The 14,296-nt window shown below is 39.1% G+C and overlaps 1 protein-coding gene across 6 annotated transcripts in view; it reads left to right on the forward strand.

Annotated features, from left to right (window-relative positions):
• Positions 1 to 14,296, forward strand: part of Osbpl1a (oxysterol binding protein like 1A) — a 170,427-nt gene that overhangs the window by 45,803 nt on the left and 110,328 nt on the right. For all 6 annotated transcript variants that reach the window (XM_021656030.2, XM_021656027.2, XM_021656032.2 and 3 more), the window contains 3 exons: positions 72 to 145; positions 253 to 316; positions 7,473 to 7,571. In XM_021656030.2, the coding sequence (XP_021511705.1) occupies positions 72 to 145; positions 253 to 316; positions 7,473 to 7,571 (237 nt within the window). The remainder of the gene's footprint in view (positions 1 to 71; positions 146 to 252; positions 317 to 7,472; positions 7,572 to 14,296) is intronic.

The following is a 14,296-nucleotide window of genomic DNA, read 5'->3' on the forward strand; positions in this document are numbered from 1 at the left end:
GTTACTTTTTCTCAGTTATGTATTTGAATCCAGATACACCAGCTTGGAAAATTTTTGTCATTTTCCTGTAGAGTTCAAGATTTTTTGGCTGGAAGTTATTCTGGGTAGTATTAGAACACGGAGTCCTTTCCTGGTATAGGAAACAGTAAGTATTATCCTTGGAATTACTAAATTTCAGAATATAAGTTTTAAAATATTAGAAGCTTTCACTTAGCTCTTTTTCTTTGTCCTGATTTAATTTTTGTTTTGAAGGCCTGATGCAGTCCATAACACTTACCGCCAGGGGTGCAAACACCTGACTCAAGCGGTGTGCACGGTAAGATGAGTCGTGTGTGGTCTGTACAGACTGTGGAGTCCATGCTGACGTGCCTGGTCCCAACCGTTGCAGACTCGGGCAAGGCCATGGGTGGGTGGACTTGGGTTTTCACATTTGGGAGCAATTGACAATAAAGAATCTCCGCTTACATGCGTGTATACACACACACACAGACACACACACTCAACTTGTTTATTTTCACTTGCGGCATTAAAAACAGGTGATCTAAAGCCACCTAGACAGAGCTGTCAACACTGGAGGGGCATGTGTGTCTTTTTCATGGGTAAATGTGGATGATGGGAGTTTCTGGGGTTACAATAAAACTTAAGGCCTGTGTCAAAATCGGGACTCTTAAGTTCTTTGCACTCACTTCCAGCTGTTTAACTCTTACCGTATAGGAGACTGAGATTCCTCTATTTACCGATTGGGCTAACCTGGAGCCCAGGCATACTTAAGTCCAGTGGGGCTGTCCAGGAACACTGCACGCCATCTGCCCTCAATGTGCACATGCCTTGCCTCTCCCCGTGTCAGCATACTTGAGGTCAACTGGCCTCCCCTTTGAAAGGTTACAGGCTAAGCTAACTGCCCCATCAATTCGGAACAACCTTGTGACCGAGTTGGGTCCATTTACAGGCCCTTACATCTTGTCCATACCGGACTAGAAGACCTGTGAAAAGTTCTGATGCTACTTTGTTTTTCTTTTTTTGCATTATTTATTTATTTATTTATTTATTTATTTACTAATTATAGTTTATTTATCCCAGCTGTATCCCTCTCCCTTGTCCTCTCCCAGTCCTGCCCTCTATCCCTTATCTCCTCCCATGCCCCTCTTCAATCCCACTGATAGGGGAGGTCCTCCTCCCCTTTCCTCTGACCCTAGCCTATCAGGTCTCATGAAGACTGGCTGCATTGTCTTCCTCTGTGGCCTGGTATGGCTGCTCCCCCATCAAGGGGAAGTGATCAAAGAGCCAGCCACTGAGTTCCTGTCAGAGACAGCCCCTGTTCTCCTTACTAGGGAACCCTCTTGGAGTCTGAGTTGCCATGGGCTACATCTGTGCAGGGGTTCTAGGGTATCTCTGTGCATGGTTCTTGGTTGGAGTATCAGTCTCAGAAAAGACCCCTGGGCCCAGATTTCTTGGTTCTGTTGGTCTACTTGTTGAGTTCCTGTCCCCTCCAGGTCTTTCTATTTCCCCCTTCTTTCATAAGATTCCCTGCACTCTGCCCAAAGTTTGGCTAAGAGTCTCAGCATCTGTTTTGATACCTTGCTGGGTAGAGTCTTTCAGAGAGGCCCTCTGTGGTGGGCTACTGTCCTGTTCCCTGTTTTCCCTCTTCCCATGTCCATTCTGTTTGTCTTTCTGAATGAGGATTGAGCATCTTACCCAGGGTCCTCCTTCTTGCTTAGCTTCTTTAGGTGTAGAGATTTTTCAATGTCCTTTGTTTTTCTGTGTGTGTCTTCCTGCTTTCCTCATCTCTTCCACTCTTGATTCTTTTATTCTGTACTAAGGTTTTTATTGTATTGGGATCTTTTTATTTTATTTTTCATAAAACAAACTTGTTAGCTTCTCCCCTCTCATTTTCCAAACTTTAGCTTCTGTGGAATTGATTAGGTCCTGCTGTGTTATGCCTCTGCCTATCCTGTAAACCTCTAATTTCTTATGCAGTGGTCTGCTTAAAGCTTTATCTGTGCATTGTATCAGCACAAGGTAAAAAGACTGAATACTCACATAAATCAAGCTATGTTCAACATCTCCTTTCTTAGGGTAGACACCTAGGTTGACTGAGATCTTTTATAGACATGTTCCTTAATGACCTTTAAAACTTACAATAAAACATCTATAATATAAAACCTAACAATAATTGTTTTAAATTGCATGGTTCAGTGACATTGAGTATACTTAATCATTCTGCTAGTTTGAACAGCATCTAGCCCCCAAAGTCTTTTCATCTTTTCAAATGGACAGTCTGTTGCATATGGACTCCCCACACCCTCAGCTTCTACCATCCATCATTCTACTTTCTGTCTTGAAGAGCGTGACCACTCCAGGTAACATATGTAAGTAGAGTCGTGTGTTTGTTGTTTTGTGACTGGCCTGTTTCACTTAGCACAATGTCCTCCAGATTCATCCATGTGTGCCATCTTGTCAGTGTGTGGTTCACTGGTTTCAACTGTATTTAGTTTGCTGTGAAACCGGTATCTAGAACTTTTTTTTTCATATGCTTACTGCATATTCCTCATTTTCTGTTTCTGTAGACTCCAGTAAGCACCCTTTGGCTTGCTGTTTCTATGGGCTGGACTGTTTATGAGCTTTATGGAGGGGAATCACACAGTGTTTGTCTCTTGGCTACTAGCCCATTCCAGTTAACATAATACATCAAGATTCATCCATGTGATAGCATGTAATTGGATTTTCCTTTTAAGGAATTGTATTCTTTTGTACACATATATCAAATTTTCTTTATTCATTATTCATCTGTCAGTGGACATTTCTTTAAGTTTCTTGACTACTGTGGACAACGGTGTAATGAACATGGGTGGAAATTACTTTGAGACTATTTTTGTAAAAATAGACCTGCTGGATTATACTGTGGTTCTGCTTTAGTGCTTGCAGGAGCTCCTCTGCCACGGTAGCTTGACCCTCTGCTTTATGTGTGAGTAACAAGTATTGCTGGAGGGCTTCACATCTCCCCAACTGTCTGCTATTGTTTTGGATAGTGGCCATCCTCATGTGTGTGCTGTGGTAGCTCATTGCAGTTGAGATTTGCCTTTCCCTGTCTTAGTGGTATTTGGCACGTTTTTAGGTGCTTTTTGATCATCAATGAAGGAAGGTGTATTTAAGTCCTTTGCCTGCTTTTCAGTTCAGCTGATTGTGTTTGTTCTTTATATACTCTGAGATATTCTGAGATGTAATGGTCTGATGTTTTCCCACTCTAAATAGGATGATAGTGTTCTCTGACATACAGAGAATTTAGATTTTTTTTTTAAAGATTTATTTATTTATATAGTGTTCCACCTGCATGTATACCTTCAGGCCAGAAGAGGGCACCAGATCATAATATAGATGGTTGTGAGCCACTATGTGGTCACTTGGCCTTGAACTCAGGACCTTTGGAACAACAGTGATCCTAACCTCTGAGCCATCTCTCCAGCCCTAAGGATTTTAGATTTTGACACAGTGTTATTTAGCTGTTAACCTTGGTTGCTTCTGTAGTCGTGCTTTGTCTGGGACAGCATTTCAGGTACATTGTCATACAGTTTCTCTCCCTTATATTTTCTTTCATGAATTTTGTAGTTTGTGACCGGATCCACTTAGAGTTAAATTTTGTATGTAGGATAAGGTACAGATTCAGCTTCATTTTTCTTCCTGTGGATATCCAGTTGTACTCACACCATGGTTTGAAATTTGCTCCTCCCCACCCCCTCAAGTAGACTTGGCAGGCTTTTTTTGAAATCACTTGAACATATATGAACATATACATTTTTGAACATATATGAGGTTTGTTTTATTGCATTGGCTCATGCTGTTGTTATAAAAGAATGAGTATCCCAACAGTTCTATTTTACCAGTAAAGCCAGATGCTGGGGTGGAAACCTGCTAGCTCAGAGAGGCAAAGAAAGCACTCAGCTAACCTTCTTTCTCAGCTCACCTCTTGATGGAAAAGCCTGAAAGGCCTGCTGGCTCAGGTGACAGCCCAGCAGGAAAAGGCATAAAACAAAATAAAACAGAACAAAAAACACCTCAAGGCCAAAGGTTTGCTAGCTCAAAGCTCAAAAAGCCAGAGAGCTAAAGCTGAAGAGCTAGAGAGCTAAGGCTCTGCTACTTCTCCACACTGTCTTAAATACCCCTCAGTGTTATCCCTCCTTCTCTTTAATCCCTGTCACTTGACTTTTTGCTTGGCCTCTTGACCTAGGGTTAACTTTATTAAATGTGTACAGAAAGCTCTTGGATTAAAAGTATGTGCTAGGGCTGGCTGAACCACACCATAATCACCTGTTTACAATAAACAGAAAGCTCTTGGGTCAAAGTTGTGCGTTAGGGCTCAAGCACACCAAAATAAAGGTCACAAGACATAGTCTCAGAGCTCAGGATGGGATCCAATATCCTGCCACATCGTGCCAACATCACACAGTTTTCTTCACTGTGGCTTTGTAATGTGGTTTAAATTGATGAAGTCAGTGACCTCAAACCTCATTCTTCACTTACAAGATTGTTCTGGATATTTGTGGACTGTTGAAAATCCATGCAGATTTTACGGTGTGCCATAGACCGTGTATTTTTATATGCTGTCGTTTGGTTTTGTTTCGTCCTACAATATTTTTTTTATTATTTCTCTTTAATTCCTTTGTTTTTCTTTTGGCTTTTTCAGTCATTTTTTTTTTAACACTTCTGCAGGGTTCCCTGAGTCTTGACAGTAATGGGAGTTTATGGTAGTGGTGGTGATGACACAGATTTTCTCTTTATGGCTGAACATGAGGCTGTCACTTTGACCATTTATGAGCCTCTGCAGCTACTACTGCCCTTTGCAAAAAGGAAACTTTTTTTTTCCCTGAGATGGTATCAACAGTAATCTGTGAGAATAAACACAGTTGTTTAGGAAGTAATTTGATTGGCTCATCATGTCTATTTAGCAAAATGACAGCAATATCTTCCCTCCGAGGGCCTATAAAATCCCCCAGCCATTATTTTTCCACTGTGTTCTCAGTGTCAGATGAGAAACCCCTCAGTCAGATCTGGGATCTAGTTAAAGGGTAGTTGGTTATACCTGCAATAGGGCTTTTGACTACTGTGGCTGTGGGGACATCTTGTCTGACCTGTCAGTGGTGCTCACACAAGGTCTAGAGCTGGGGAAGACCAATCTGCTGCCTCTTCCCCAGCAGCCTCATAGCATCTTTCAGCATCATGAGTGCTGCCCAACAAGGAGGCCGCTTCATGTCTCTAGGCGGGTTTTGAACTCACAGTGTAGGGGAGGGTAGGTGACATTGAACTCCCGAACTTCCATTCTATCTCCAAGAGTTAGGATTACAGGGACCATCACCATGTATGGCATTAAAAAGCAAAACAAAATGGCAACAAGAAACCCGAAAAACAGACAACAAACCTACAGTTTAAAAGCCCCAACTTTTAGTTGCTTATATTTAGTTTGGTTTCTCATAGTTTGATTTAGTTTGAGTTTTGTTTGGATTGAACCCAGGACCTTATGCATACTGTTATAGTTTCTTAAGATTGAAACTTAAAATAGTGAGATCTTTTTTACTAACAGAGTCTTTAAACCATATTTTACTATTTGTAGCTGTTTTTGTTTTTCCCCACTAGCTTTGGTGGGTTTTGTTTCATTATCAATTAAAATATTTTACAATTTCTACTGTGACTTCTGCTTAGAGCCAGGAAATAATTCTAAAAATTAGAAGTGTGCTGTTTAACTCCCAAGTAATTGGGCTTTTCTGATTATCTTGTTCTTGATCAATAATTGCATTTTGATTTACTGAGGCTTGCTCAATGACTTACTTACAGACTATAATAATAGTGCACTTGTGCCTGACGCCACAAAGATAGATGGCCCAGCATTAAAAACATTTGTTGCTTTTGCAGAAAATATTTATTTTCTAGCACCCATATTGTGGCTCACAACTCTCTGTAACCTTACTACTGGGACATGTGGTAGCACCTCTTGTGACCTCTCCAGACAACCATACGCGGATGTGGCACAGGTGTATGTGCGCGTGCAGAAGATTCATACACATTAAAATAAATCATAAAAGAATGTTTCATTATTGCTAAGTAAAATGTCTTATAACTTGTTGAGTCATGGTGCTATTCCCGTCATTTGTTTTCTCTAGTATATTGCTAGTTATCTTCAATTGCTGAGGTGCTAAGATCTCTACAAATGTAGTTTTATATCAGTGGATGTTATTGATTTGGTGATGTTTCCCAAATTGACATTTTGCTTTGAAATAGGTTTTTTTCTGATGTAGTATGACCAGCCTGCCTGGCCTTTTTTTACTACCTGTCCACCTACTTCAAACCCTTCTGTATCTCTGTTCTGTCTCTTGCAGGTGGTATATATTTTAGTTCCTGTTTCCATTCTGACAGTTTTTGACTTTTAATTAATCATTTGAATGTGTTTTTACTGACTTGCTTCCTCATGTTAGGTCCCATCCAACGATATCCGTAATATAATGAATGTTGTGTTCTGGAGAGTGGGCTCCGTTACTTGTCTTTGCTAAGTCATTTTCATGGCTTGCTCTAGAGTATAGACTCCTGTGTCTCGAGCAGAAGCTCTGTCTCAATTCAGATCGGCCTCATCCGGGTGGGTTGTTTTGAATCTGTGCTCCTGTGCATGTGCGGTTCATGAATCAGTTAGTGATGTGAATAGGTGTCGGAGGTCTCCAGGTTCTCTCTTGGGAGATTGTCCTGCTTTCTTGAGCGTGTTTGGCTGTCCTGATTGCTTTTCAAAGACAGACGGCTGGCTGTCCCACCTGTGCCCTCATAGATTTCATCTCCCTGTGTGGGCTGCCGGGGAAACAGCGTGGGTGGTGGGAAAGCCTGACATAGCTTCTGATTATGTCTCCTCCAAGAGAGTATTCACCCCTTGGCTGTGGATGGTGTTGCCATTCCAGTTCCTCTTGTGGCTGGTTTTGTTTTGGGTGAGGGCAGTGGAGGGTTGACCATATTGTTTTGTAATTGTTTTCTACTGCCGTTCCTGTAGTAAGGCCTTGGAACAGAAGTCCATCCTTTATGCTTTTAAATCCCCTCCATTTTAAATTTTGTATTAAAAATAATTGTTTCTAATTCAGTTTTTATACCTCCTTTACCACCTTGCCGTCAACCTTACCTATATACATTTTCTACATTTGGAGCTTTGTTATGTAGAGGATTTTGTAGCTCAAGTGCATACTAATTTTACTTAATGGATAGTAAACCAATGTTTACTGTCATTGGCCAGTGAACTCTGAGTGTTTTCCTGGAGTGAGAAAGGTCTTGATAGGATTGGTGTGGACAAACTGAAATGCCTGAATCTCCCAGGAATCCAGGTCCTCCTGTCTTTTATCAGCCTTTCAGTGTTCAGCCGAGTGTTGTTACATGTTAATTTGTGGTAGATAATTTCTGAGACTTTGTTTCCAGTGAGTGAACATTGTTTTCTGACTTCTTGTATCCAGGTGAAACCCACAGACAGCTGCCTCTTCTCTGTCAGATGCTTTGATGACACTGTTCACAGCTTCAGGGTTCCTAAGAACAGCCTACAGCAGTCAAGAGAGGTAAGCTTATGCATGGATGCCTTTATTTCGCCCAGAACTTAAGAATATATACTCAGCACTAACATCTAACATCTTGTTAATTATACTTATTTATTAGGAATGTAAGCCAGTAAGATGGCCCAGTGGGTAAAGACACGGGCCACCAAACCTGATGATGTAAGTTTCTTATCTAGGACCCATGTGCTGTCCACACATAAACATGGGAATAAATATGTATATATAACTTAAAACTTGTAAAATAAGTAAAATTTGTTTATGTGTGTGTGTGTGTGTGTGTGTGTGTGTGTGTGTGTGTATGAGTATAGCTGTGGGTGTGGAAGTTATAGGACAACATTTGGGAGGCTGATCTTATCTTCCACCTTGATAAAGCAGGTTCTCTGCATTTTAAAACTGGCTTTTTAACAAAGGTTTGCACATGGAATTCAGGTCCTTGTAGCTGATGCAATTGTGCCATCTTCCAAGCCTTGATGATGTTTTTGTTTTTGTTTTTTACTGGGAATATTTGTATTTAAACTTTGGCATAGGAATTTTAGTTGTTAACAACTAAAACAAGTAGATTTTCTGTTTATAGCTTTTCATTTTATACTGACTTAGAGAAAAAAAAGATTAAATGATTGTTTAAAAGCATATCCCTTAATTCATAAAAAAAACAAACAAACAAAAAACCCACCAAAAACCCAAAAACAAACAAAAAAACAGCATGAAAAAAATTGCCCAAGAATGTACAGTTTGTATGTCAGAGACTATGGAGCTGAATAGACTAAGTCTACTCCCTCCCTACCTCACGTCCATCCTCCTCACCTTCCTACCCACTGCCTTTATGTTCTTTTTCTCTCTATCTAAAATCTAGGCTGTTTCAGTTCTGGCTGTTATGCATAGAGCAGCAACATGGTTGAGCAAGTGTCTCTGTAGTATAATATAGAGGCCTTTCTGCATATACCCAAGAGTGGTTATAGCCAGATCTTGAAGTAGAATAAATGCTTCCCTTGGCTCACATCCTAACCAGCATGAGGTGTGATTTGTTTTATTGATCTTATCAATTCTGACTGGAGTAAGGTGGAATCTCAATGTAGTTTCCATTTTCATTTCTGTAATGACAAAGGATGTTGAACATTTCTTTAAGTATTTCTCAGCCATTTGAGTTTCATCCTTTGAGAACTATGCTTAGTTCTGTACACAATTTTAAACAATTTGTTTTCCTGATCTTAAGGTTGTTTTTTTTTTTTAAAGCTTTTTGTATATCTTAACTATCAGCCGTCTATCAGATATATAATTGGTAATGATTTCTTCCCATTTTGTAAGTTGTTGCTTTGCTCAAATGATGGCATCTTTTGCCATTAAAAAGTGTTTTAGGGGGTTGGGGATTTAGCTCAGTCAAGCGCAAGGCCCTGGGTTCAGTCCTCAGCTCTGGAAAAAAAAAAAGACAAAAAGTGTTTCAGCTTCATGAGGTCCCATGTATTCATTGTTGTGCTTGTTATATTGATAAGAAAGGCCTTTTTTCTTCAGAAACAAGACTCATTTCCTGTGCAAATGAGTCCAAGCCTATTCCTCACTTTCTGTTCTATCACCACCAGAATATCTGGTCTTGTCCTTTATCTATTTGGAGTTGAGTTTTGTGCAGGATAGATACGGTTCTATCTGCATTCTTCTACATGCAGCTGTCCAGTCTGACCAGCATTGTTTGTTGAAGATGCTCTCTTGTCTTCAGTGTGTATTTTTGTCTTCTTTGTCAAAGTTCAGGTTTGCATAGGCGTGTGGACTTACATATGGGTCCTCCTTTACTTCCATTGATCAGTGTGTCTGTTTTTATCCCAGTACCATGCTGTTTGCTCTGTAGTAATTGAAATCTGGAATACTGATACTTCGAGCAGTGCTTTTATTATTCATTATTGTTTTAGCTATTCTGGTATGTGTGTGTTTTCAGATGAAGTTGAAAATTATTTTTCTACTTTCCATGAAGAACTGTGTTGGAATTCTGTTGAATCTGGAGATGCTTTTGATAGGATGGCCATGTTCATAACTTTAATCCTACTGAACAATGAGCATGGAAGATCTTTCCATGTTCTGGTGTCTTTGATTTCTTTCTTCAGTTTCTTAAAGTTTTTATTACACAAGTCTTTCACTTGCTTGGTTAGTGCTATCACAAAGTTTTTGTTGTTGTTGTGTTTTTGTTTTTTTTTTTTACTATCTCTCTCATTCTTACATACTCCCCACACACTCAAATTCATACCCTTTTTTTATTAGACTTGTTAGATACAAAGAAGCATCTAAAACATAATATAAAATAAAATAAAATAATATGATGAAGCAAATAAACTACTAGGAGATAAATAACTGAAGAAAACGCATAAGAAACACATACAGATACAGAAAAACACACATTTGTGAAAAGAAATCTGATAAAAATGCAACACTGAAGAAGATCTATAAAGAAAGAAAAAAAAAGAAAAAAGTTAAAAACTAAAAATAATGTCAGACACACCATTATGAGGTAAAGAACCTCCAAAAATGCCATTAAGTTCATTTTGTGTTGTCTGTCTACTGCTGGGTACTTAAGGGTGGTTGTATACCTAGTGAGACTCCATTGGAGCAAACTAATTTTTCCTTTGTGAGCAGTTAGAGATAGCTTCTGGCTTAGGGGATGTGGACTTGTGCCCACTTGCCCTCTTAGCTCAGGAACCCCACTTGGTTTAGACTGTGCAAGGACTGTGCAAGCCGACACAGACTTTGAGTTCATATGTGAGTTAGGCCTGCTGTGTTTACAAGACCTTGTTTCCTGGATATCCTCCATCCCCTCTGGCTCTTACAGTCTTTCTGCCTTCTCTTTCACAGGTACCTGAGCTCTGAGGAGAGGAATTTGATAGAGAAATCCCATTTAGGACTGGGTGTTCCAAGGTTTCTCACTGTCTGCACTTTGTTCTGTTGTGTGTCATCTGTTTTTGTTCCCATTTACTGCAGGAGGAAGCTCCTCTGAGGATGGCTCAGCAAGGCCCTGGTCTGTGTATAGCAGAATGTCGTTAGTAGTCATTTTATTGCTATGTTCCTTTTAGCAAAACAGTAGTATTTGGATTTCTTCTGCCTTATCCCAGGGTCTTGTCCACCCAGGCAGTATTGGGTTTCATCTCATTGAGTAGGCCTCAAATCCAGTCATAGTGGATTACACCTACAGGCTTTGTGCCACTATTGCTCCAGTGTATCTTGCAGGCAGGTCACCAGATGGAAGGGTTTGAATTTATAGCTGGACTGATGCTTGCCTTTTCCCTCTGGTAGTATGCAGACTATCTTTTAGTCCCATGATGACTAGTGAATAGAGGTAAAGGCCTTGGGTAGCGACCAGCTTGGCTTCTCCCTGTTCAGTGAGTTATGTAGTTATTATCTTCAGCATTAGGGTCTTACCATCAGTTTGTGGAGAGCATCTCATATCTTTGGCAATAGCCTGGATTGTTTGGGGGTTATTCATGGGGCCCCTTTGGCCAAACACTCTTACTAGATATAACCCATTCCCAGAACTGGAGGCTTCATTTGTTGATGAGAGGTTCAAGTTGGGGCTCTGTCTTTCCCATTATTTGGTGACTCCATTTAGATTCTTTCATATATGTATATATTTTAGGAAGTTTTATACAGCCCTTCAGATGACTCTTAGTTTTAGCTATTCTTTCTTGTATTCCCTCCCTTACCACCCTCGTTATTCTTTCTCCTCATGATCCTCCTGTCCTACCCACCACCGTCCATTAGCTATTAGCTGTCTATTCTGTTTCCCCTTCCTTGGATGATCTACCCAGGCCCTTACTCTATACCTAACCCCTGGATTATGGGGACTGTCGCCTGCTTATTGAAGATTTAACAGTTATCATCTACATATAATATAAGCAAATACCTACCATATTTGTCTTTTTGGATCTAGGTTACCTCACTCAGGATGTTTTTTTCTAGCTCTGTCCATTTACCAGTAAATCATGTGAATTTCATGATTTTATTTTTTTAACAGTTGGATAGTATTCTGTTGTATAAATATATCACATTTTCTGTATCTATTCTTTGGCTGACAGAAATCTAGGTTTGTTGTTTCCAATTTCTGGCTGTTATGAATAGAGCAGCAATAAACATGATTGAACAAGTATCAAGGGAAGTATTACTGAATCTTGAGGTAGATCTAGCCCCAGCTTTCCTGAGGAGCTGCCACGCTAGTTTCCATGGTGTCTGGACAAGTTTGCACTCCCAGCAGCAATAGATGAGTAGAGTATAAATTTTTTAAGTATGTTTTTATGATTCTGTAAATTTCCTTGCTTTCTGTAGTAATGCCCCCTTTTTATTAATTTGGATCTTTTTTTTCTCTGTCTTTTAGTTAATTTGGCAAAGAGCTTGTCAGTCTTACTGATTTTTTTCTAAGAACCAACTTTTTTTTTTTTTTTTTTTTATTGATTCTTTGTATTTTTGTTGTTTCTATTTCATTGATTTTGGCCCTGAGTTTGATTATTTCCTGCAATCTAGTTTTTTTGGGGTGTTAGTATTTCTTGTTCTAGATCTTTAGGTGTGTTACTCTGCTATCAGTACGATCTCCTTAATTGCTTGATGTTGTCACCTAGTGCTATGAGCTTGCCTCCGAAGCTGCCTTCATTGTGTTCCATAGTTTTGAGTGTGTTTCATTTTTGTTTTCACTCAATTCTAAAAAGCTTTTTGCTTTCCTTGTTTTTTTCTGTCTCAACCCACGTTTTTCATTCAACAGTAAGTTCTTTAAGTTTCTCTGAGTTTGTCGACTTTCTGTGGTTTATGTTTTTGTTGGCACGAAGCTTTAAACCATGGTGACCAGGTAGAATACAGCTGTTATTTCAATTTTCTTGTATATGTTGAGACTTCCTTTGTATCCAGCTATGTGATCAGTTTTGGAGAAAGTTCCATGAGCTGCTGAGAAGAAGGCATATTCTTTTGTGTTTGGGTGGAACATTCTGTAGTTGTATATTCGGTCCACTGATTTATGATGACATGCTTCCAGCGCTGCTTTAGTTTTTATCTGGGTGACCTGTCTATTTAGGAAGAGTGAGGTATTGAAGTTCCCTCACAATGTGAGGGTTAAGGTGTGATTTTAGCTGTAGTAGTGTTTCTTTTATGAACTTGGGTACCCAGTGTTCAGTGCATAAATGTTTAGAATTATGATATACTCTTGGTTAATTTTTTATTTAATGTGTGTGCATTTCTTCTGATTTCTTCTGATTAGCTGTGTTTTGATGTCTATTCTGTGAGATACTAAAACGGCTATACTATCTTGCTTCTTAGGTCCATTTGCTTGGAATACCTTTTTTATCCTTTTACTCTGAAGTGAAGATCTGTCCTTGATGGCAGGAGGTGTTTTCTTGATGTAGCAGAAAGATGGATCCTGTTTTCTAATTTAATCTGTTAGTCTGTGTCTTTTTATTGATGAGTTGCTATCATTAATATTGAGAGTTATCAATGACAAGTGTTCATTGATTCCTGTTACTTTGTTATGTTGTACATCCATGCATTTGGTTTGATGTTCTGGGACTGTTTATTCACTGTGTGTTCTTGTGTGTCGTTACCTTCTTCGATACTCAAGTTTTCCTTCTGCTGTGTTCTGTAGAACTAGATTAGTAAATAGAAATTTCTTGAATTGGGTTTTAGTGAGGAATATTTTTCTTTCTCTTTGGTTTTGGTTGATAGTTTTAATGGGGATGGTAGTCTGGGCTGGCACTGTGGACTCTCAAGAGTTTGAAGAATGTCTCTCCAGGAACTTCTGGCTTTTAGAGTTTTCATTGAGACCTCAGGTATTACTCTAATGGGGTTGCTTTTGCATGCCTTTTTTCTTTGCCCCTTTTTTGATATCTTTTCTGTGTTCTATTCTTTGAGTGTTTTGATTATTATATATTGTGGAGAATGTCTTTTCTGGTCCTATTTGGCATCTTGTATGCTTCTTGTACCTTGTTATGCACCTTGTTCTTTAGGTTAAGAACATTTTCTTCTATGGTTTTGTTGAAAATATTTTGTGACTTTGACCTGCTCTTCTTTCTTTGTTTTTATTATTTGTAGATTTGCTCTTTTTAGACTGTCACAGGTTTCCTGGATGTTTTGTATCTGGAGGCTTTTTTTTGAGATTTAACAATCTCTTTGACCTAGGTATCCATGGCTTCTACCTGTCTTAAAAACCTGAGAGTCTCTCTTTCAAATATTGTACTCTGTTGATGAGGGTTGCATGTGAAGTTTTTGTTTGATTTATTACATTTTTCATTTCTAGTTTTATTTCATTTGGGTTTTATCTTTAGTGATTATGTTTATTTTATTTTAATTATTTTTATTTTTTAAATAATTTTTTGGATTTACTTATATAAATATACAGTATGCATGTACACCTCCAGGCCAGATGAGGGCACCAGATTTCACTACAGATGGTTGTGAGCCACCATGTGGCTGCTGGGAATTGAACTGAGGACCTTCAGAAGAACAGCCTCTTAACCTCTGAGCCATTTCTCTAGCCCCTATTTCTATTTTTTTGAGACATAGTTTCTCTTTGTAGTCCTGGTTGTCCTAGAACTTGCTCTATAGACTAGGCTGACCTCAAACTTAGAGATCTGCCTGCCTCTGCCTCCTGAGTGCTGGGCTTAAAGGCCTTGAATTGCTTTCATCATTTCATTCAGTTGTTTGTTTTTGTTTTCAGCCTTCATTAAGAGATTTATTCATATTTTTAAGTTCCTTAAACACATGCATAATTGCAT

The sequence above is a fragment of the Meriones unguiculatus genome, chromosome 2 (genome assembly GCF_030254825.1).
Source record: "Meriones unguiculatus strain TT.TT164.6M chromosome 2, Bangor_MerUng_6.1, whole genome shotgun sequence".
NCBI classification, from domain to species: domain Eukaryota; kingdom Metazoa; phylum Chordata; class Mammalia; order Rodentia; family Muridae; genus Meriones; species Meriones unguiculatus.